The sequence below is a fragment of the Hyla sarda genome, chromosome 10 (assembly GCF_029499605.1).
Source record: "Hyla sarda isolate aHylSar1 chromosome 10, aHylSar1.hap1, whole genome shotgun sequence".
NCBI lineage: Eukaryota > Metazoa > Chordata > Amphibia > Anura > Hylidae > Hyla > Hyla sarda.
This window is the reverse complement of record NC_079198.1, coordinates 128,005,646-128,030,413: the sequence shown is the minus strand read 5'-3', so window position 1 is coordinate 128,030,413 and position 24,768 is coordinate 128,005,646. Positions and strand designations below refer to the sequence as shown.

Here is a 24,768-nt window from a genome sequence, read left to right as displayed (position 1 = left end):
TGCTCTGATAACAGGCAGCCATCAGCATGCTGTGGGAGTTGTAGTTTTTACAACAGCTGGATCGTCTTGGGTTTGGGAACCCTGGTATAGAAGCATAGGGCCACATGAGGTATAAAATGTATAGTGCCACCTGGGGGTATGAAGTGTATAGGGCCACCTGGGGTATGAAGTGTATAGGGCCACCTGGGGTATGAAGTGGATAGGGCCACCTGATGTGTGAAGTGTACAGTGCCACCTGGTGTATGAAGTGGATAGGGCCACCTGGGGTGTAAAGTGTATAGGGCCACCTGAGGTATAAAATGTATAGTGCCACCTGGGGTATGAAGTGTATAGGGCCACCTGGAAAATGAAGTGTATAGGGCGTGTTTAGGACCACCTGGAAAATGAAGTGTATAGTGCCACCTTGGGTATAATGGGGACCACCTGGCAAATGAAGTGTATAGGGCCACCTGGGGAACAAAGTGTATAGGGCCACCTGGGGAACGAAGTGTATAGGGCCACCTGGGGTGTGAAGTGTATAGGGCCACCTGGGTGTGAAGTGTATAGGGCCACCTGGGGTGTGAAGTGTATAGGGCCACCTGGGGTGTGAAATGTATAGGGCCACCTGGGGTGTGAAGTGTATAGGGCCACCTGGGATTGAAGTGTATAGTGCCACCTGGGGTATGAAGTGTATAGTGCCACCTGGGGTATGAAGTGTTTAGGACCACCTGGAAAATGAAGTGTATAGTGCCACCTTGGGTATAATGGGGACCACCTGGCAAATGAAGTGTATAGGGCCACCTGGGGAACGAAGTGTATAGGGCCACCTGGGGTGTGAAGTGTATAGGGCCACCTGGGGTGTGAAGTGTATAGGGCCACCTGGGGTGTGAAGTATATAGGGCCACCTGGGGTGTGAAGTGTATAGGGCCACCTGGGGTGTGAAGTGGATAGGGCCACCTGGGGTGTGAAGTGGATAGGGCCACCTGGAAAATGAAGTGTATAGGGCCACCTGGCAAATGAAGTGTATAGTGCCACCTTGGGTATAATGGGGACCACCTGGCAAATGAAGTGTATAGGGCCACCTGGGGAACGAAGTGTATAGGGCCACCTGGGGAACGAAGTGTATAGGGCCACCTGGGGAACGAAGTGTATAGGGCCACCTGGGGAACGAAGTGTATAGGGCCACCTGGGGTCTGAAGTGTATAGGGCCACCTGGGGTGTGAAGTGTATAGGGCCACCTGGGGTGTGAAGTGTATAGGGCCACCTGGGGTGTGAAGTGTATAGGGCCACCTGGGGTGTGAAGTGTATAGGGCCACCTGGGGTGTGAAGTGTATAGGGCCACCTGGGGTGTGAAGTGGATAGGGCCACCTGGGTGTGAAGTGGATAGGGCCACCTGGGGTGTGAAGTGTATAGGGCCACCTGGGGTGTGAAGTGTATAGGGCCACCTGGGGTGTGAAGTGGATAGGGCCACCTGGGGTGTGAAGTGTATAGGGCCACCTGGGGTGTGAAGTGTATAGGGCCACCTGGGGTGTGAAGTGTATAGGGCCACCTGGGGTGTGAAGTGGATAGGGCCACCTGGGGGGGTGTGAAGTGGATAGGGCCACCTGGAAAATGAAGTGTATAGGGCCACCTGGGGAACAAAGTGTATAGGGCCACCTGGGGTTTGAAGTGTATAGGGCCACCTGGGGAGTGAAGTGTATAGGGACACCTGGGGTATGAAGTGTATGGCAAAGAGTACATCCACCCACTGAGCTGTGGACACACATTGTCAGTCACTCCTCACAGCCAGGTCTCTGCATAGAGATCCTCTACTTTACATTATGTCACTGTTTTCCAAACTGTGTGTCTCCAGCTGTTGCAAAACTACAACTCCCAGCATGCCCGGACAGCCGAAGGCTGTCCGGGCATGCTGGGAGTTGTAGTTTTGCAACAGCTGGAAACACACAGTTTGGAAAAGACTGCATTACGTTATACTATTCCTATCGCCTACACACTTGCACACTCGCTTCAGCTGAGCGTGCATGTGTTCAAAATAGGGTAGAGAGAAATACACCGCTGCCGGACACCTCGTGAAGGCTGACAGCTGGAAGTTGTAGTTTAACAAGTCGATGTTTCATTCACTGACAGCATGCAGTTCTGGAAATAAAACTAAAGTATTTAAAAAAAAGAAAAAAAAAAAGCTGCAGCTTTACAATTATACAATGATCAAACTTTATTTATATAACACATAACAACACAGTGAGCCAACACTATTCACCAGAAGGGTAGGTCCACATATAATGTACATTTTTTTTCATTTCAAATTTTTTTTACTGTGAATTCTGCCTAAAATAAATAAATCGGCATTTGTTACATATAGGAGGGGGGGGGGGGGGGGGAGATTTATCCAAACCTGTCCAGAGGAAAAGTTGCTCTGTTGCCCATAGCAACCAATCAGATCACTGCTTTCATTTTTCAGAGGCCTTTTCAAAAGTGAAAGCAGCGATCTGATTGGTTGCTATGGGCAACTCGCCAACTTTTCCTCTGGACAGGTTTGGATAAATCTCCCCCAATGTTGACCCTATACATTGAAATTTGTAACGACTTTTGCGCAAATATCTGGACAGGTTCTTTGTATATTTAACGATGTACTCGGTAATAGTTTTCCGTTCTCTTTATTGATACGAAAAGTACAGTACAGGAACCCGCCGAGATCAAAGACAACCGAAAAGGCTCCTGCCGGGACCGGCTGCTTGTCTTGGAACAGCAGAGCCGAAACGTCACAGGAGAAAGTCTGAGGTACGCCCCCTGTTGGTCTCTTCACGTAGGGATGAGAACTCATTATCCTTCTGTATTCGGAGGACGCTACGTCTGGACGCATCGGTGATGGCGGAGGCGAAGACCACACCTGCAGAGCCGACACCGACAGGGCTGGAAAAATATCTTTATTCCATTCCAGACAAGTACAAAGTGAAGAAGTCTTGTGGTTTGAGCTACCCTCCCTCCCTCTATGTTTCTCTTACAAAGTGAATACGTTCTGAGTGTTAACCCTTTTATGACTGCCCCCCCCCCCCCCCCCGTGATCAGATTTAAAAAAAAAAAAAAAAAAAAAGATTTTTGCGAAAAATTTCAATAATTCGGGAAGTTGTGTTGTGTGCAACGTGGCAGCATGTAGGGTTCATCCTCAACGGGGGTCTTCCCCAAAATAACAAAATAAAAAAAATAAAAAAATCCCCAGTTCATATAAAAGGTTTATTACAGCCACTACAGAGTCTATAAGTTGTTTCCCAACCATTGTGCCTACAGCTGTTGCAAAACTACAACTCCCAGCATGCCCGGACAGCCAAACTGAGGACCTGCTGATTCTCTAATGCAGTGTTTCCCAACCAGGATGCCTGCAGCTGTTGCAAAACTACAACTCCCAGCATGCCCAGGAAGGCAATCAATATATAAACACACACATATATAATTTTATATATATATATATATATATATATATATATATATATATACGGTACATAACAATTAAAGGGGTTATGCCAGTGTTTGCCAACCAGGGTGCCTCCAGCTGTTGCAAAACTACAACTCCCAGAATGCCCAGGAAGGCAATCAATATATATATACACACACACACATATATATAATTAATATATACGGTATATATATATATCTTATATATATACGGTATATAACAATTAAAGGGGTTATGCCAGTGTTTCCCAACCAGGGTGCCTCTAGCTGTTGCAAAACTAAAACTCCCAGCATGCCTTTGGCTGTCCGGGCATGCTGAGAGTTGTAGTTTTGCAAAAGCTGGAAGCATCTTGGTTGGGAAACACTCTGCTAAAGATAAGAAATAATAGTATAACATTTTAAACAATTTTACAGATATTATTATTTTATTATTATTATGTATTATTAATATATTAGTCCCTTATGACGGGCAGGGCCTCTTGCAGTCGTCTCCGATTGGTCTTTTAATCCTGTACATTTTGTGCTTCGCTTTCTCTTGAAAACTGAGGAAAGAAAGAGAAGAAGATGGGAGTTAATGGCCCTGATTTACTAAGAGTGTCGGGTTATTTTCAGTGTATTTTTTCTCACATTTATTTATCAATGTTTTGCACATGTTGGGAAAATTCTGTCTCACAGGAAAAATAAAAGCAAATAAATAAAGCAAAGTAAATATGCACCAGGGCATAACTTTACATTCATGGCCCTTAATGGGTTAACAAACAAACAAACAAAAAATTTTAAAAGAAAAAAAAAAAGAAAAAAAGAAAAAATAAAGATTACAAATAAAGGGGACAAAGTAACAGGATTTAAAAAAAAAAAAAAAACACACTTTTTAACAGATTCCCCCCACTTCACGGCAGTCGGGTTTTCAAGTTCAGTATTTCACTATTTTTTATTTTTTTTTAAAGGGGTCCTCCTGTGAAAAACTTTTTTTTTTATCAACTGGTGCCAGAAAGTTAAACAGATTTGTAAATTGCTTCTATTAAAAAAATCTTAATCCTTCCGGTACTTATTAGCTGCTGAATACTACAGAGGAATTTATTTTCCTTTTGGAACACAGTGCTCTCTGCTGACATCTCTGTCCATTTTAGGAACTGTCCAGAGCAGCATATGTTTTCTATGGGGAATTTCTCCTCCTCTGGACAGTTCTTAAAACGGACAGAGGTGTCAGCAGAGAGCACTGGGGTCATGATGTCAGCAGAGAGCTCTGTGATCCAAAAAGAAAATAATTTCCTCTGTAGTATTCAGCAGCTAATAAGTACTGGAAGGATTAAGATTTTTTTTTTTTTTTTTTTTTTATAGAAGTAATTTACAAATCTGTTTAACTTTCTGGCACCAGTTAATAAAAAAAAACGTTTTCCACCGGAGTAACCCTTTAAATACAACGGGTTTTCAGGAAAATATTGGGAACACGCCCCTAGTTATGCAAACCATGCCCCTTTAGTCTGGTTAAAAAATACTGAGAACCGTCAGGTTTTTACCGGTAAAATGTGTTGCACAAAGTGTCGCAGAGGACGTGCAAATTGACACAAATTGTGTCGCAGAACCCGATAAAAAGAGTCGGGATCACGTTAGTAAATCAGGACCAATGTGTGTGTGTGTATATGTATATATATATATATATATATATAAATAAATTAAATTAAAAAATAAATACATTAAAAAAAATAACAAAATATATAATAAATAAATAATATAAATATAAATATATATATATATATATATATATATATATATATATATATATATATATATATATAAAATGCATAACCTTATGTATGGAGAAAAATGGGAGCGGATAGGATAAAGGGGCTGGAGATACATTGTTTCCCCGGTATCTCTCTGGGGTTATTGATTTGATCCTCGCTGGTTGTGGTGCGTAAATAGAACCCAATATAGATACAAATGAAGAATATTGATCGTTCTACATGTTTTGGCGCCTCTGTAATTAACGCTTCTAATCCGCGGAATGTTGCGGTCAATAGAAGAATATGTGTAGGAGTCTTCTCAAGGCAATATTCAATTTTTCTACAACAATTCGGAATAATTTCATAATGTGTCTGTATAGGGCAGTGTTTCCCACCAGGGTGCCTCCAGCTGTTGCAAGACTACAACTCCCAGCATGCCCGGACAGCCAACGGCTGTCCGGGCATGCTGGGAGTTGTAGTCTTGCAACAGCTGGTTGCACCTTGGTTGGGAAACACTGGCATAACCCCTTTAATTGTTATATACATTATATATATATATATATATATATATATATATATATATAGTATATATATAAATAAATATATATATATATATATATGATATATATATATATATAATTATAAAGAGTTGTAGTCTTGCAACTGCTGGAGGCACCCTGGTTGGGAAACACTGGCATAACCCCTTTAATTGTTATATGCATTATATATATATATATATATATATATATATATATATATATATATATATGATTATAAAGAGTTGTAGTCTTGCAACAGCTGGAGGCACCCTGGTTGGGAAACACTGGTATAGGGATTGCTCACTACATGGAACCCCCCTCACACGCAAAACGGATTTAGGTACTATAAATCAGTTAGTTGTGAGCTCCCCCTAGTGGTAGTCATAACCCATGCTTTTCTGTTTCTGTCATTCTCGGTAAAGCTTAAAGGGGTATTCCAGGCCAAAACTTTTTTTTATATATATCAACTGGCTCCGGAAAGTTAAACAGATTTGTAAATTACTTCTATTAAAAAATCTTAATCCTTCCAATAGTTATTAGCTTCTGAAGTTGAGTTGCTGTTTTCTGTCTAACTGCTCTCTGATGACTCACGTCCCGGGAGCTGTCCAGTTCCTATGGGGATATTCTCCCATCATGCACAGCTCCCGGGACGTGACATCATCATTGAGCAGTTAGACAGAAAACTTCAGAAGCTAATAACTTTTGGAAGGATTAAGATTTTTTAATAGAAGTAATTTACAAATCTGTTTAACTTTCCGGAGCCAGTTGATATACATATATATATATATATATATATATATATATACTATATATATATATATATATATATATATATATATAAAGGTTTTGCCTGGAATACCCCTTTAAAGGAGTAGTCCAGTGGTGATTAAGTGGTGAGCAACTTATCCCCCTATCCTAAGGATAGGGGATAAGTTGCAGATCGCGGGGGGTCCGACCGCTGGGGCCCCCCTGCGATCTCCTGTAAGGAGCCCCGACAGCCCGCGGGAAGGGGGCGTGTCGACCTCCACACGAGGCGGCGGCCGACACGCCCCCTCAATACAACTCTATGGCAGAGCCGAAGCGCTGCCTTCGGCAATCTCCGGCTCTGCCATTGAGATGTATTGAGGGGGGCGTGTCGGCCGCCGCCTCGTGCGGGTGTCGACACCCGCTATCTCGGCGGAGAGTTGGGGCCCCGTACAGAGAGATCACAGGGGGGCCCCAGCGGTCGGACCCCCCGCGATCTCAAACTTATCCCCTATCCTTAGGATAGGGGATAAGTTTTTCACCACTGGACTACCCCTTTAACCTGCGCTGATACAAAGTAACAAACTATCAGCACAGGGGAGATATCTGTGCTGCTATCGTGTCGAGAATGGCCTAGACTGACTACCATTGCAACAAATCCTCAGCTTTTGAAAGACAAAAGGGACACTAAAGGTAGCGGTGGCATGTCAGGATCTAGATCAGTGTTTCCCGACCAGGGTGCCTCCAGCTGTTACAAAACTACAACTCCCAGCATGCCTTGACGGTCTTTGGTCATCAGGGCATGCTGAGAGTTGTAGTTTTGCAACAGCTGGCGGCACATTGGTTGGGAAATACCGATCTATAGGTTGTATCTGGTATTCCTGCTCAGCTTCATTGAAGTGAATGGTACTGAGCTGCAGTACTACACATGACCTGTGGACAGGATGGGGCGCTGTTTTTGCAAAAGAAAGAAAGTAGCGTTTTTCTAATCCTGGACAACCCCTTTAAAGGGGTCATCCAGGATTAGAGAAACATAGCTGATTTCCTCCAAAAACAGCACCACCCCTGACCTCAGGATGTTTGTGGTATTACAACTTGGCACCATTCACTTTAATGAAACTGCAATGTTGCTTTCTTCTTTTCGGAAGAAATCTACTTGGATTTTTCTAACCCTGGATCAGACTTTTAAAAGTCTCCCCTGTATAAGCAGAGGCCGTTAACCCATTAAAGGGGTACTCCGGTGGAATTTTTTTTTTTTTAAATCAACTGGTGCCAGAAAGTTAAACAGATTTGTAAATGACTTCTATTAAAAAATCTTTACCCTTCCAGCACTTTTTAGCAGCTGTATGCTACAGAGGAAATTCTTTTCTTTTAGAATTTCTTTTTTGTCTTGTCCACAGTGCTCTCTGCTGACACCTCTGTCCGTGTCAGGAACTGTCCAGAGCAGCATAGGTTTGCTATGGGGATTTTCTCCTGCTCTGGACAGTTCCTGATACGGGCATCAGGTGTCAGCAGAGAGCAAAAGATTTTCCTCTGAATTTCCAGCTGCTAATAAGTACTGGAAGGGTAAAGATTTTTTAATAGAAGTAATTTACAAATCTGTTTAACTTTCTGGCACCAGTTAATTTAAAAAAAAAAAAAAATGTTTTCCACCGGAGTACCCCTTTAAGGACGCAGGGTTTTTCCGTTTTTTGCACTTTATTTTTTTCCTCCTCGCCTTCTAAATATAGTAACGCTTTCAGTTTTCCACCTACAGACCTATATGAACACTTGTTTTATGCGCTACCAATTTTACTTTGTAATGACATCAATCATTTCCCCACAAAATATACAGCAAAACTAAAAATTGTTGGGACAAAATTGAAAACCGCCATTTTGTCATTTTAGCGGCTTTTGTTTCTACGCAGTGCACTGACGCCTTTTATTTATTCCGTAGGTCCATACGGTCGCAAGGATACACAATTTATGTAGGTTTTATTTTATGTTACTACTTAAAAAAATGATAATTACATGCCCCAATATTTGTATGTTTAAAATGGTCCTTTTCAGACCCCTCTAACTTTTTTTTCCACATACAGGGATGTATGAGGCTCATTTTTTGCGCTGTGGTCCGTAGTTTTTATCGGTACCATTTTTGTTTTGATGGGACTTTTTGATCACTTTTAATACATTTTTTAGGGTATACAGAGTGACCAAAAATACACAATTTTGGACTTTGATATTTTTTTACGAATACCCCATTGACCCTGCATCCTTAAAGGGGTATTCCAGGCCAAAACTTTTTTTTATATATCAACTGGCTCCTGAAAGTTAAACAGATTTGTAAATTACTTCTATTAAAAAATCTTAATCCTTCCAATAGTTATTAGCTTCTGAAGTTGAGTTGTTGTTTTCTGTCTAACTGCTCTCTGATGACTCACGTCCCGGGAGCTGTGCAGTTCCTATGGGGATATTCTCCCAGCATGCACAGCTCCCGGGACGCGACATCATCATTGAGCAGTTAGACAGAAAACTTCAGAAGCTAATAACTATTGGAAGGATTAAGATTTTTTAATAGAAGTAATTTACAAATCTGTTTAACTTTCTGGAGCCAGTTGATATATATAAAAAAAGGTTTTGCCTGGAATACCCCTTTAACCCCTTAAGGACGCAGGACGTAAATGTACGTCCTGGTGCGGTGGTACTTAACGCACCAGGACGTACATTTACGTCCTAAGCATAACCGCGGGCATCGGAGCGATGCCCGTGTCATGCGCGGCTGATCCCGGCTGCTGATCGCAGCCAGGGACCCGCCGGCAATGGCCGACACCCACGATCTCGCGGGCGTCCGCCATTAACCCCTCAGGTGCCGGGATCAGTACAGATCCCGGCATCTGCGGCAGTGCGCGATTTGAATGAATGATCGGATCGCCCGCAGCGCTGCTGCGGGGATCCGATCATTCATAACGCCGCACGGAGGTCCCCTCTCCTTCCTCCGTGCGGCTCCCGGCGTCTCCTGCTCTGGTCTGTGATCGAGCAGACCAGAGCAGGAGATGACCGATAATACTGATCTGTTCTATGTCCTATACATAGAACAGATCAGTATTAGCAATCATGGTATTGCTATGAATAGTCCCCTATGGGGACTATTCAAGTGTAAAAAAAAAAATAAAAAAAATGTAAAAGTAAAAGTAAAAAAAAAGTGAAAAATCCCCTCCCCCAATAAAAAAGTAAAACGTCTGTTTTTTCCTATTTTACCCCCAAAAAGCGTAAAAAATTTTTTTTATAGACATATTAGGTATCGCCGCGTGCGTAAATGTCCGAACTATTAAAATAAAATGTTAATGATCCCGTACGGTTAACGGCGTGAACGGAAAAAAAAAAAGTCCAAAATTCCTACTTTTTTAATACATTTTGTTTAAAAAAAAAATTTGTAAAAAATGTATTAAAAGTTTTTTTATATGCAAATGTGGTATCAAAAAAAAGTACAGATCATGGCGCAAAAAATGAGCCCCCATACCGCCACTTATACGGAAAAATAAAAAAGTTATAGGTCATCAAAATAAAGGGATTATAAACGTACTAATTTGGTTAAAAAGTTTGTGATTTTTTTTAAGCGCAACAATAATATAAAAGTACGTAATAATGGGTATCATTTTAATCGTATTGACCCTCAGAATAAAGAACACACGTCATTTTTACCATAAATTGTACGGCGTGAAAACGAAACCTTCCAAAATTAGCAAAATTGCGTTTTTCGTTTTAATTTCCCCACAAAAATAGTGTTTTTTGGTTGCGCCATACATTTTATGATATAATGAGTGATGTAATTACAACAGACAACTGGTCGCGCAATAAACAAGCCCTCATACTAGTCTGTGGATGAAAATATGAGAGTTATGATTTTTAGAAGGCGAGGAGGAAAAAATGAAAACGTAAAAATTAAATTGTCTGAGTCCTTTAGGCCAAAATGGGCTGAGTCCTTAAGGGGTTAAGGTGTTATAAAACAGTGAAAAGTTGCAGAAATTTCTATTGTACCCTCCATATTCCCGATTAATGTTTCGCAGCCAGGGTGCCTCCAGCTGTTGCAAAACTACAACTCCCAGCATGATGGACTATATAGTAGTATATAGTATAGGACAATGTTTCCCAACCAGGGTGCCTCCAGCTGTTGCAAAACTACAACTCCCAGCATGTTGGACTATATAGTAGTATATAGTATAGGTCAGTGTTTCCCATCCAGGGGTGCCTCCAGCTGTTGCAAAACTACAACTCCCAGCATGCCTGGACAGCCAAAGGTTGAGTAAAAAAACTAAAATGATTTCCTTTGAATACCGTAACCTTTATACTGAGGGTGCAGTACCTGTAATGACCTTTAGGTGGTGATATAGAGATTTCCTAATTAAACTGCACATTTCCATTGTTTGTATAGTATTCTAAGCAGTTTTTGTATATACCAGGGTTTTCAAACCAGCGTGACTCCAGCTGTTGCAAAACTACAACTCCCAACATGAAATAATAAGACAGGTTATAAAAAAATATATATATGTATATATATATATATATATATATATATATATATATATATATATATGATAGAATAGTGTTTCCCAACCAGCGTGCCTCCAGCTGTTGCAAAACTACAACTCCCAACATGAAATAGTAAGACAGGTTCTAAAAAAAAATATATATATATATGTATATATATATATATATATATATATATATATATATATGATAGAATAGTGTTTCCCAACCAGCGTGCCTCCAGCTGTTGCAGAACTACAACTCCCAACATGAAGTAATAAGACAGGTAGGACAGGTTATAAAATATATATGATAGAATAGTGCTTTCCAACCAGGGTTCCTCCAGCTGTTGCAACGGACAGCCTTCGGCTGTCCGGACATGCTGGGAGTTGTAGTTTTGCAACAGCTGGAGGCACACTGGTTGGGAAACACTGTTCTGGATCTTAACCTTCATCTCCCGCCACCTCTATTGTGATATTCTGAACATATTGGGAGTAACTCCTTTTAGGGACCCTTACCCTGCGGCCGCATCCCATGCCACTCTGAGCTCCAATTCTGTCAATCCGAGACCCAAAGCAATCCGAGGACCGCCTCATGCTCCGGGGGGCGTTCAGCAGCTCTCGCAGCTTGTTCTTCAGGGGGGACACCCTATCAGGTTGGGCCCAGGACCCTCTGTTATAGCCCAGGTCTGCGGGGGGCCGGGACCCTTCCCCGGGCCAGGATGGGGCTGAATTAGAAGACTGGATGGAATCCAATGAGTCATAGTTTCCCATAAATAAATCTTGAGCTGGGACTTCTGGTTCTTCTGCCGGGAGTTTGTCTTCTAGGCGTTCCAGGAGACCCTATGGAGAGAAACACCATAACTGCAATGAACGTTTTAGTCTGGCTTTTGTGACGCTGTCTCTTTAAGAAGTTTATATTCGTTATTTCATTGGTTCATTGGTTATTTCATTTTTTTTAAATCACATCATCCTATTTGTGGTTGTCTAAGAAAGAGCAAAGAGACTTCTAATACAGTGTTTCCCAACCAGGGTGCCTCCAGCTGTTTCAAAACTACAACTCCTAGCATGCCCAGGAAGGCAATCCATATATATATATATATATATATATATATATATATATATATATATATCTCAATTAAAGGTGTCGTGCCAGTGTTTCCCAACCAGTGTGCCTTCAGCTGTTGCAAAACTACAACTTCCAGCATGCCCAGGAAGGCAATCCATATATATATATATATATATATATATATATATATATATATATATACACAAAATTAAAGGGGTTATGCCAGTGTTTCCCAACCAGGGTGCAAAATTACAACTCCCAGCATGCCCGGATATGCTGGGACTTGTAGTTTTGCAAGAGCTGGAGACAACCTGGTTGGGGGAAAAAAAAATACTGTTTAATGCAGTGTTTTTCAATTAGGGTGCCTCCAGCTGTTGCAAAACTACAACTCCCAGCATGCCAGGATAGTCTTTAGCTGTCGGGAAATGCTGGGAGTTTTAGTTTTGCAACAGCTTGAGGCACCCTGATTGAAAAACACTGTTCTTGTTCCCCAATGTTCCCCAACCGGTGGCTCTCCAGCTGTTGCAAAATTACAACTCCCATCATACCATGCCCTCCTTCAATTTTCATAGTATGATGAGGTTCTAATGTTAATCTACTAGTGGAGTTATGATATCCCATGAGCAGTGAGGCTTGTACAATGTGGGTCCTGCTGCCGCTCTATTACCTGTTTAAGGGAATGTTCACACGGCGGAATTTCTTCAACTCCGCAGAATTTCCGTTTGGTAAAGCTTGCTGAACAGAATTGCGGCAGAATTTGTGTGTTGTTTCAGAACACAGAATTCTGCCGAAATTCAAGCCCTATTGACTTCAATAGGGATTCCGACACAGAATCCGCAACTAAATACCGCCGCAAAAATGCTGTTGTCTGAATGGGAGTGCAGAATCTAGAGATGAGCGAACTTACAGTAAATTCGATTCGTCACGAACTTCTCGGCTCGGCCGTTGATGACTTATCCTGCATAAATGAGTTCAGCTTTCCGGTGCTCCGGTGGGCTGGAAAAGGTGAATACATTCCTAGGAGACTCTTTCCTAGGACTGTATCCACCTTTTCCAGCCCACCGGAGCACCGGAAAGCTGAACTCATTTATGCAGGATAAGTCATCAACTGCCGAGCCGAGAAGTTTGTGACGAATCAAATTTACTGTAAGTTCGCTCATCTCTAGTCAGAATCCCATTGAAATCAATAGACAGTAAATTCTTGCAGAATTCTTCCGCGGAATTGCGCACGGAAATTCCGCCTGTGTTTTTTTTTGCAAAAATGCCAAATCGGTCACAGTTTTAGTTGCAAAACTACAACTCCCAGCATGCCTGGACAGCCAACGGCTGTCCGGGCATGCTGGTAGTTGTAGTTTTGCAACAGCTGGAGGTCCACAGTTGGAGACCACTGCTCTAGGAGGATGTATTTGCCATTTCAAGGGGTAGTCCAGCAAAAAACCACTCATCCCCTATCCACTATCACATACTATCCTGAACCACTATAGCTGATATATATATATATATATATATATATTTATATATGTGTTTATATACATTTGTGTTTATATATATATATATATATATATATAATATATATATATATATATATATATATATATATATATACTGTCCATGCATGCTGAGAGTTGTAGTTTTGCTATAGCTGGAGGCACCCTGGTTGAGAAACACTAGACTAGTTTAGTTGTACCAAACAGCAAACTCAGCTCTACAACATCTCTTTATACGTAAAATAATAATCACAATTCCCTTATATAGTGCCAACCTATTCCGCAGCGCTGTACATAACTTGTCATCACAATCTAAATGGCTTAATTCAGTTATGGATATAGTATGGAGTGTAGGAGAACATACAAACTCCTTGCACATGTTGTCCTTGGTGGGATTTGAACCCAGGACTCCGGTGTTAATCCCTGAGCCAACAGGCTTCATGCTTATGCCTCTCATGCTAGAGAAACGGCGTTGCAATAGAAAAAGCCTATGGATTCACTTCAGCTCTGCTACATCTGCTATAGCGTTACAAAGTGTTCACGCCGCTCTTCGCCTTACCTTAAGGTCGGACAGGTCTGACGATATCATGGAGCTGTAGACTGGACCTCCATGGACCTTGGTCAATGTCAGAAGAAGCAGAAGGCAAGTAAAGTAGGCAACGATTGAGGTCCCCATGGCGGTGTTGGTTTAGGTCTCCTATGGAGTAGCTGCACCCGTCTCCCTTGTCTGTCTATATGTTTTTGTCTCGCGCCCCCGTCTGTCCAGCGACCACAACACTGACTGGTTATATAGGTGCCAGGCGGACACGAGTTTGTCTCAGGCATTAACTCATCCACATTCTGTCACTTCCGAAAAGATAAAGAGGCTTTTTTCAGGCGGGCAGAAGATTCCCTTTTAAAGCGATCCTTCCCTTCGCCATCGCAGCGAGCCCTTCCGTAGAGCCAACTCGCCCACTTGACCCCCTTGGCCGCCGGCAGCCTGACATTCCTGCCATAAGAGGCTCCTCACCTCTGCTCCTTCTTTCTATACCTGAATTCTTTCTACGTGTCTCATGGAAAATGAGAGAGAATTCAACCTTTTGACCAACGCGCGACGCGCATTAGGGCTGTGGAATGAGGACAATGTGAACCCGGCTTCTGCTTAAACTTATGGCGCTATTTTTGTACCCCGGCGATGTCCGTGGGTCACATGTTTATTGGCGACTATAGTAACAGGTGACAATAAACAGATCTAAAAAAAATAAAAAATAAAATAAAACAATTTTGCCTTAAAGGGGTACTCCGGTGCTTACACATCTTATGCCCTATCCAAAGGATAGGGGATAAGATGCCTGATCGCTGGGGACCCCCGGGATCATGCACGCGGCACCCCGTTTGTAATCAGTCTGATTACCGGCGACCACACAGCTGACGGCGTGTGACGTCACTCCTCCGCCCCCGTGTGACGTCACTCCTCCGCCGCCGTGTGACGTCACGCTCCGCCCCTCAATGCAAGCTTACGGGAGGGGGCGTGATAGCTGTCACGCCCCCTCCCATAGGCTTGCATTGAGGGGCGGAGCGTGATGTCACACGCCGCCGGCCTTGTGATCGTCCGTAATCAGACCCGGAGTGAACGCGCTCCGGGGACTGATTACAAACGGGGTGCCGCATGCATGATCCCGGGGGTCCCCAGCGGCGGGACTCCTGCGATCAGGCATCTTATCCCCTATCCTTTGGATAGGGGATAAGATGTATAAGCACCGGAGAACCCCTTTCAATGAACATTTATAATGAGGGTGAAGTACCTGTTATGACCTGTAGGTGGTGATAGAGAGAACTTCAATTGTACATTTCCATAATTTGTATACTATTCTAAGCAGCAATTGTATATACCAGCAGCCACTCATTTTATTCAATGGGATTCTGCTGCATCATTCACATTGCAAAATTAAACTGTACGTTTCTGTCATTTGTATAGCATTCTAAGCAGTTATTGTATATACCAGTGTTTCCCAACCAGTGTGCCTCCAGCTGTTGCAAAACTACAACTCCCCGCATACCCAGACAGCTTTTGATTTAGTAAGGAAAGCAAATATAATTTCCTTAAATTATACTGTGGGTGCAGTACCTGTCAGCCTTAAAGGGGTACTCCGGTGCTTAGACATCTTATCCCCTATCCAAAGGATAGGGGATAAGATGCCTGATCGCTGGGGACCCCTGTGATCTTGCACACCGCACCCCGTTTAAAATCAGTCCCCGGAGTGTGTTTGCTCCGGGTCTGATTACTGTCTATCACAGGGCCGGAGCGTTGTGACGTCACGCTCTGCCCCCCTCAATGCAAGCCTATGGGAGGGGGCGTGACAGCTGCATAGGCTTGCATTGAGGGAGCGGAGCGTGACGTCACACGGGGCGGAGCCTTGACGTCACAACGCTCCGGCCCCGTGATCGACAGTAATCAGACCCGGAGCGAACACGCTTCGGGGACTGATTTTAAACGGGGTGCGGCGTGCAAGATCACGGGGGTCCCCAGCGGCGGGACCTCCACAATCAGGCATCTTATAGGATCCAATAGGAGCGGCGTGCGCAGCGACGTGATGACGGCAATGGAGAGCAACGATCCATAGCAGCGGTGACGGTCCGGAGCGGCGGGGACACGTGAGTATAACTTTCTATATTATTATTGCACGGATCCCTCAACATATGATGGATTCAAGTAACAATGGTTTATTTGGAACAAATTACCATCTTATGTTGAGGAATCACTGTAGTATTATAAGCAGTTACTGTATATGCCAGTGTTTCCCAACCAGTATATACCACCCCCATCTAAATCCCCCAAGATTAGTGTTTCCTAACCAGGTTTCCTCCAGCTGTTGCAAAACTACAACTCCCAGCATGCCCCAACAACCTACGACTAAGTTAAGAATTTTAATAATTGCCTTAAACAGGTACTACGGTGGAAAACAATTATTTTCATATGAAATGGCTCCAGAAAGTTGAACAGATTTGTAAATTACTTCAGTTAAAAAATCTTAATCCTTCCAGTACTTATCGGCTGCTGTATACTACAGAGGAAGTTGAGTTGTTCTTTCCAGTCTGACCACAATGTTCTCTGCTGACACCTCTGTCTGTCTCAGGAACTGTCCAGAGTAGAAGCAAAGCTCCCTAGCAAACCTCTCCTGCTCTGGACAGTTCCTGACATGGACAGAGGTGTCAGCAGAGAGCACTGTTGTCAGACAGAAAAGAACAACTCAACTTCCTCTGTAGTATACAGCCGCTGATAAGTAATGGAAGGATTAAGATTTTTTAATAAAAGTAATTTACAATTCTTTTTAACTTTCTGGCACCAGTTGGTTTAAAAAAAGTTTTCCACCGGAGTACCCCTTTTATAATGAGGGTGCAGTACCTGTTATGACCTTTAGATGGCGATAGAGAGAATTTGACATGAAAGTTTATATTTCCATTATTTGTATACTATTTTATGCAGTTATTGTATTTACCACAGTTTCCCAACCAGGGTCCCCCCAGCTGTTGCAAAACTAAAACTCCCAGCAGGCCCAGACAGCCAAGGGCTGTCCGGGCATACTGGGAGTTGTTGTTTTGCAACAGCTGGAGGCACGCTGGTTGGGAAACACTGCTCTGAATCGTCACCTTCCACCGCTACCTTTGGGGTCCCTGAGGACATTGTGTCTCCTCAAAGCTGAGAATTTGTTGCAATGGGAGGCAGTCTAGGCAATAATTGACACGTCAGCGGCACACATCTCTCCCCTGTCCTGATAGTTTGTTACTTTGTATCTGCGCAGGTTTAGCTTACAGAGGATTGAATAGACTAGGAACAACTGTAGCAAACTCTCAGCTGTAGGAAGTATTATTTTTTTTTATTTTTTTTTATTGAAGAGCCGAGGTACATGCTCTCAAATCACCCAGGTGCAAGTTAAAAATGCAAGTGTTCACACAAAAAAACGTGCACAAGGATGTGGTCTATCGCAAGCCCTTCTCCGAAAGGAGAGAGACCCCCCTCAGCAAACCCTTCACCTCTGGGCCAAAAGGCACCTACAAGGTTCCAGGTACAATGTCCCCTTTCGCCGAAGCTACTCAGGGACCGAAAGTGCACAACTAGTGGACAACCAGCTGTTAACCACGTTGACACTGTGGTAATGGCTGGGTGTGTGGTGCAGGGCATATGTTGTTACCCTAGGGGCAGATGGTATTAACTTTGGGTGGCTAAGGTTTAGCCTTAACCACCCAAAGTTATACTGGTGGATCCTGGGCTATACGCGGGGGCAATGAAGACATCGAAGTTACGGACAATGGTAGCTTTACTGAGGGTAGACAGATGATAAAGTGTATACAGTTCAGCCAGGGCCCAAGGAGGTGACCAGTGACACAGAGACCTCACAGGTTTGCTGTGACTTGTAGTAGAAAGGAGAATTTAGTGCAGGCCACGCTGGGTAGACAGAAGAATTGATTTGACCGACAGGACTGTGACTTTAGTTTACTGTGCACTTGACTTGTTGCTGCAGGACTTGACTTAAGGCCTCCAATGTTCTGGACACACACACTAAGACGACTTGACTGCACTGGACCTCAGGAATAAGAGAGAGAATCTCCATCCAGGGTTTATATGGGGGAGACTAGCAGGGAGCCCATAGGTCACCTTTGGGGTCAGCTGGTCACTAGTACCTCCTGGGTTACAATCACATGGTACATTTATTAAAGATAGAACACCTAATATAATACACAACATATTTGCATGGGGGGAAAAACTGCAGGGGCCCCTGGGGACACTGAGGGACACTGCCTGACAGGGCAGGAAAGGTATGGGGAAACACCATCCTGTACTGGGCCACCACAAACTCCCCCTTTTAATTACAGTCACCCTCGAAGCCCAGTCCTGCAGGGCGGAGGACCGAAGTGCCCACTGGGGCAAATGATAGTTCCTGGGGAATTTTTGCACAATGTCCTTTCCAGGTCTGGAAAATATCAACGAGTCCATACATGTTCTAAACATGGGTGGAGATTTTTGATCTTGTAATCTGCTTCTCGACACTTTCCAACAACTATATACATAACAATTTTTACGAGACATTTCCGATTGGGCTGCCTGAGGCTATCTACCCAATGCCTTGGCTACTGGGGTCCCTTGGTTTGACACACTTCCCCCCAGAACTCTATACATAGACTCCAAACATCATGTTACATTTACATTTGGTTAGCTCTGTCTCTACATGTGTGTTGTGAAGCTATCAGGAATACCTTCTGGCCAGTAAAGTATCTTGCACACTGGGACAGGAGAAAACAATAGACATCCTCATTATAGACATGGGTGGACTGGAAAATATACAAGGTTACAGTCATATCTAATCATTGACATTGGATTAGACTAAAGTAATAATAGTGTACTGACTACACTGGACTATGTGTGGTACTTAACTTTTATTTATGAGTTAATTTTTGTACCTTACTGGGAGTTGTCCTTGGGTGGCATGAATAAGGACACTGTATACCTTAACCAGTTCTGTACAAACACATACATGTTTTATTACAGTACATAAACATAGATTTTTATTTGTGCATTAATAGACAAAATATGTTGCTTTGATGATATATTCAGACTTTCATTGCACCGCTCTATAGTTCAGGTACATTCAGGGCTGTGGAGTCGGTAGATAAATGTTCCGACTCCGACTTCACAGTTTTTTGTACATCCGACTCCCCGACTCCAACTCCTCTGTATTAATATGCAAATATATTTATAAACACTTACAGTTGAATCCAAGAAGCTGTTCCACCAAGTTCTTCTAAGCTCTACTAGCAGAGAGAGGTAGTTGGGCAGAAGCTGCTGCCTTCTCCTTTTTGTGTGCTGATCTGCTGCTGAAGATAGGGCAGTGGGAGGATCCAGGAAGGGGCATTTATTATAAAACATGATTTCCCTAGTAGAATCCCATAGTCATGTTTAAAGTTTAAGCTAACAATTGGAGTTTACAAGTTTTTATAGCCTTAGCTGAATGGCAGCAGTTTTTACAATGGTTTACACCTTCAGTCTTTAACTATTGACCCTCCATTCCCTTCACTTATACAAGTGTCTCTAGTCCTGCAAAAAACATATTTACTTAATCCCTTATCAGTGCGAGGCTAGGTTACCCATGGGTTCCCTGTAACAGCAGAACACAACACTATGGAAAGTATTGCCGCTCCTAATTGTGCGTTGCGTGCCATATAGTGAAGCACATGAAAAGCAGCTTCTTCACGGTCACTTAACGTGTTCGTTTTGCGGTTACGTGAGGCACTGCATGCAATGATCTTTATTCCTACAGTAGAGAAGTCATTAATTCTAACTTTTTGTGAATTGGGACATTTAAACTTGCTTTTTTTTTATTCCAATCTAAATTTAGTAGGAGTCGGAGTCGGTGCATTGTTTGCCGACTCCGGCTGCAGGTACCCAAAAGACTCCCCAACTCCAACTACACAGCCCTGGGTACATTTTGGAGTTCTCAGTAAAGATTCACGGCTAAAAAGCCGGGCAAAAGCACTTACGCAAATGGTTACAGGTAAACTTCTTGACAAGTTCATCAGACACTTTTCTTAAACATTGCAAAACCGATAACAATGATTTCTGTACTCAGTCTCACGACTCAACAGTAATAATTCTTCAAATACTGTGGCCTAGCAACTTTCCATCCCAACCTCGATGGTCACCTTGCTTACTAGGCTGGGACATGTGCCTAGGACCACGAGACTGTGCACCCTTCATGGGGCTGCCATGAGTGTCCCACGACACATGGGACATACTGGATTCAGTGATGGTCGAGCTCACAGTGACCACCACCTGGACAGCAGCAGTTTGCGCCACTGGGGATCACATGTAGGTGCCTGTTGGGCTGGCCAAACCTCCTCCTCAGCAGGAGTAGGCCGAGGCACTTTAGTTGGTGCCCGTTGGTTAGGCCAAACCTCCTCGACCACAGGAGTAAGCTTGGGCACATCTGTAGTGGACCCTTGATGCAAATACTTGGGTCCAGGTGTCTCAGGATACCATTCTTCTTGGACGACCTTCCCCTTGATGCTTGGTGAAATAGGCAATGGGGAATTACGTAGGATTCTTGGGCCTGGTGACGGCTGCTGCCCATTCCCCTCGCAGGCTCTGTACAGGGGTGTATTCCACAATCTCCCCGCTGTCTAGGGAGTGTAGAGGTGGAGGGAGATAGTGTTGCTCGCGAATATTCGCAATGCGAATTTTATTCACGAATATCGCATATTCGCGAATTCGCGAATATTCGTGAATATAGCACTATATATTCGAAATTACGAATATTCGTTTGTTTTTTTTTCACAGTACACATCACAGTGATCACCCCTCTCTGCTTCCAGCGTGTGTGGTGTAAAGAAGGCTGTAATACTACTGTGTGAGACTGGCGTGCGAATTTTCGCATATGCGAAAACCAGTTTGGCTTCCCTGCCGGAGCAGGAAAGCCACGGGGTATGGCAGGGAGGTGAGGAACCCAATGGCCACACACACCTCCCCTAGACCGGCAGGAGGGACACCCAGAAGGGGAACCGCACCCTGACCATATCCTAGTGAACAAACGAACACAAAAAGTGGACACAGTGACATAAAAAATAAGTAAATAAATAAGTGAATGTGCGCAGTGTAATACTGCCCGGAAATCCGACCGGATCTATAAAAATTCCCCGATCCTAGCCGGAAGGCCGGAATACTAGGGGTGAGTGCCCAGAAGAGTGAGAGAAAAAGTGCGTGCTACGTGCCATCCTTCAAGTGGGGTTGCCAATCCCAAGTGAGTTCCGGCACCCTGGAGTCACCACTCCCAGGGCACTTTTGCACCTTGGCCTTCAATCTACCCGAACCTTGGGGCCAGATCCAGCAGGAACAGGTCTCATATGACTGCTGTTCTCCACAGCCATCCCTGGTACACCTGCCCAACTGTGTGATTCCCCATCCTGCCTTGGTGGTCTTCCACACCGCCAACTAACAGGAAAGGTCCTACACTTGATCTTAGCCAAAAGGCCGAGAAGCTGCTGTAAGATCAGCTGTAAGAAGTATTGTAACAGCTGGAGCCACACTGTTGGGAAATACTGGTATATACCCAGGGTGGCTAAATATTACTTCTTTCTGCATCTCCCCACAACCCATTGAAATCAATGGTAGCTGAGTGTCACGTGCTGACAACGCATCGTTTTTGCTGGCGAAATCAGCCGTGTGAACAGGACCTTATAGTGGAATAGGTATCACTGCTGACACTGCTAAGTTCTATCACTCTCCCTTGACGCTTATCGAATGTAAGTTATCAAGAAGTATGAAGTTATCAAGATCAGACAACGCAGGGTGTGTTTGTAGTCTGTTACCATGGAGACTCATAGGTCTGTGTACACATAATGGTGTGTGGTAGGGGGTGCGAGATGCAGGGCAGATGGAATTACCCTAGGGGCAGTTTGCATTAACCCCTTGTATTCATGACGCCAGGGCGTGGTTTATCCACAATACCACCTGAAGGTATGCCGCTGTATCCTGGGCTAGGCACGGGGGGCAATAATGACTCTGACGCCAAGTTACGGACAATGGTAACTTTACTGAGTGACAGATGGTAAAGTCTATACAGTTCAGCCAGGGCCCACGGAGGTGACCAGTGACTTCAGAGACCTTAAGGCCTTGCTGGGACTTGCAGTGGTTTTGGACAATTTAGTGCAGTCCACGTTGACTTGACAATAGATGACAGTGACTGACTTGACTGGAGACAGACTAAGCTGTGACTGTAGTTACTTGTAGACTTGTATGTTGTGGCTGCAGACGTGACTTGAGGCTCCTATGGACTCCAGACTCTTAGACTCGACTGCACCTCAGCAAAGACTCAGGGACTAAGAGAGAGAAGAGACTCCTCCCAGGGCTTTTATGGGGAGAAGACTCTGGTGGGGTCCCATTGGTCACCCATAAGTCACCTGGTCACTGATACCACCTGGGTAACAATCACATGACAACTGGTGATCACATGGGAACATTTCTTAAAGATACAACATTCTTATATACATAACATAGGGGATAATATACAATTACAGTAGAACAGATGCAGGGGGGGGGGGGTTGGGGGGGGGACCCAGGGGACACTGCAGGGAGGCAACCTGACAGGACAAGGGTACGGGGTAACAACTCCCATACTGGGCCATCACAGGTGGAAGTTTTTAAATCAAGACCTAGTGCACAGTTGCATGTGTATATTTTTTTCAGTAACAATTTAACAAAATGTCTTACGTTCTAAAACAGTGTCCCCACTATGTGAGTCAAGTAGTGACGGCGTCGGTGCGGACTTATTGTAGGCACTACTACTAAAAGTCATAGGTAACTAATGCATTGCAAAAGTATGACGTGCCTTTAAACAGTGTTGATTTCTTAAAAAAAAAAACTAAATAAATTAAATAAAAAAACAATGCTACACTAGTCTTCAGGTTGTATGTGGTTCTGCAGCTCAGGACCATTAAAGTGAATGGAGCCGAGTTGTAATACCACAGGACAGGGGTGGCGCTGTTTTTGGAAGAAATTAGCTCTGTAATTATATTCCTGGATACATTTATGGCTATTGTCAGCTTAGAGGGTAATAAGTGATGGGGTCCGGATGGACATACCAAGGAAAGATTTGGGGAGTACTGAACTGGTGAAAGTGTCTTGACTATTTTAGGGGATAATATTTCATTGGCATTTAAGCAGTTTGCAATAATGCCATTAGGTGGCGCTACAAATCGCAAATGTAATTGTAAGGCTGGGTTCACACACAGTAATTTGGTCAGTATTTTCCTTAGTCCAAAATACAGAAGCGCGCCCCCTCCCAGGAGTGTAAGTGCCAGGAATAGTTCTAAATAAGAGGAAAAGGCAATACGGCCCCTTTAACACCAAGACTTGAGAACCGCGCAAATGTCAACTTAATTTCCTATGTAATGTATTAGGCTAAACAAAGGTCAGACCAGCAGTATCCTGAGCGGCAACGAACAAGGTGACATTAATTGGGGGGTGGGAGTGGGGGCAACACACCGTGGTTTGGATTGTTACGATAATTAACTTCTTGGTCCTTTATGTAGATAGCACCAAGGGCTGAGGGTCTATTCTGCAGCAGAGCTGACAATCTATTAACCCCCATTTTTCAGGTTGTATTGTGTTGTTGCATCACTGTCATTTTTCTGTTTTCTTTTCCAAGACCTATGCGTCTCTATGGTAACAGACTACAAACTGATCCTGCAGTCATGCTCCTGCCTTTCTACCAATGTCCTCTAGGTCAGTATTTCCCAACCAGTGTGCCTCCAGCTGTTGCAAAACTACATATCTCCCAGCATTCCCGGACAGCCAAAGGCTGTATCCAGTCTAGACAATGCTCTGTGAGCTTAAAGGAGAAATCCAGTGCGGAAAAACGTATCCCCTATCCTAAGGATAGGGGATAAGTTTCAGATTGCGGGGGGTCCGACCGCTGGGGCCCCCCGCAATCTCCTGTAAGATGCCCCGGCAGCCCGCGGGAAGGGGGTGTGTTGACTTCGGCAATCTCCTGCTCTGCCATAGCGATGTATTGAGGGGGCGTGTCAGCTGCCGTTTCGTGCAGTGGTCAACACACCCCCTTCCCGCGGACTGCCGGGGCGCCATACAGGAGATCGTGGGGGGCACCAGAGGTCGGACCCCCCGCAATCTGAAACTTATCCCCTATCCTTATGATAGGGGATAAGTTTTTCAGCACTGGACTACCCCTTTAACAGCCAGGATTCAAGACTGATACATTGTACATAGTAGTCTTTCTCTCAGCTAATAAGTGACACAATTGTATCCAGTCTAGACAATGCTCTGTGAGCTAAACATCCTGGACTCCAGACTGATACATTGTACATAGCTAGTCCTGCTCTTATCTGAGGAGGGAAAACATTGTATCTAGTCTACACAATGCTCTGTGAGCTTAACAGCCAGGATTCAAGACTGATACATTGTATATAGCTAGTCCTGCTCTTAGCTGAGAAGTGATACAATTGTATCCAGTCTAGACAATGCTCTGTGAGCTAAACATCCTGGACCCCAGACTGATACATTGTACATAGCTCGTCCTGCTCTCAGCTAAGAAGTACAGTATATATAATTGTATCCAGTCTAGACAATGCTCTGTGAGCTAAACAGCCTGGACCCCAGACTGATACATTGTACATAACTAGTCCTGATCTCAGCTGAGAAGTGATACAATTGTATCCAGTCTATAGAAAATGCTCTGTGAGCTAAACATCCTGGACCTCAGACTGATACATTGTACATAG

The 24,768-nt window shown here is 43.8% G+C and overlaps 1 protein-coding gene across 1 annotated transcript; it reads right to left on the bottom strand.

Annotated features, from left to right (window-relative positions):
* Positions 1-3,844: 3,844 nt before the first annotated feature.
* On the bottom strand, positions 3,845-14,176 carry LOC130294062 (natriuretic peptides A-like). Its single transcript, XM_056543458.1, has 3 exons — positions 14,060-14,176; positions 11,464-11,787; positions 3,845-3,971 (listed from the first exon to the last, which is right to left on the bottom strand). Exons 1-3 carry the CDS (start codon positions 14,174-14,176, stop codon positions 3,933-3,935), a joined length of 480 nt encoding a protein of 159 aa, XP_056399433.1. The 3' UTR covers positions 3,845-3,932.
* Between the last annotated feature and the right edge of the window lie 10,592 nt (positions 14,177-24,768).

Excerpts from the sequence above, each read along its gene's own strand:
- LOC130294062 (XM_056543458.1), bottom strand. The coding sequence starts at position 14,176 with ATGGGGACCTCAATCGTTGCCTACTTTACTTGCCTTCTGCTTCTTCTG. Across the intron at positions 11,788-14,059 it reads CAGACCTGTCCGACCTTAAG|GGTCTCCTGGAACGCCTAGA; the intron begins GTAAGGCGAAGA and ends TTCTCTCCATAG. Across the intron at positions 3,972-11,463 it reads GCATGGGATGCGGCCGCAGG|TTTTCAAGAGAAAGCGAAGC; the intron begins GTAAGGGTCCCT and ends TTCTTTCCTCAG.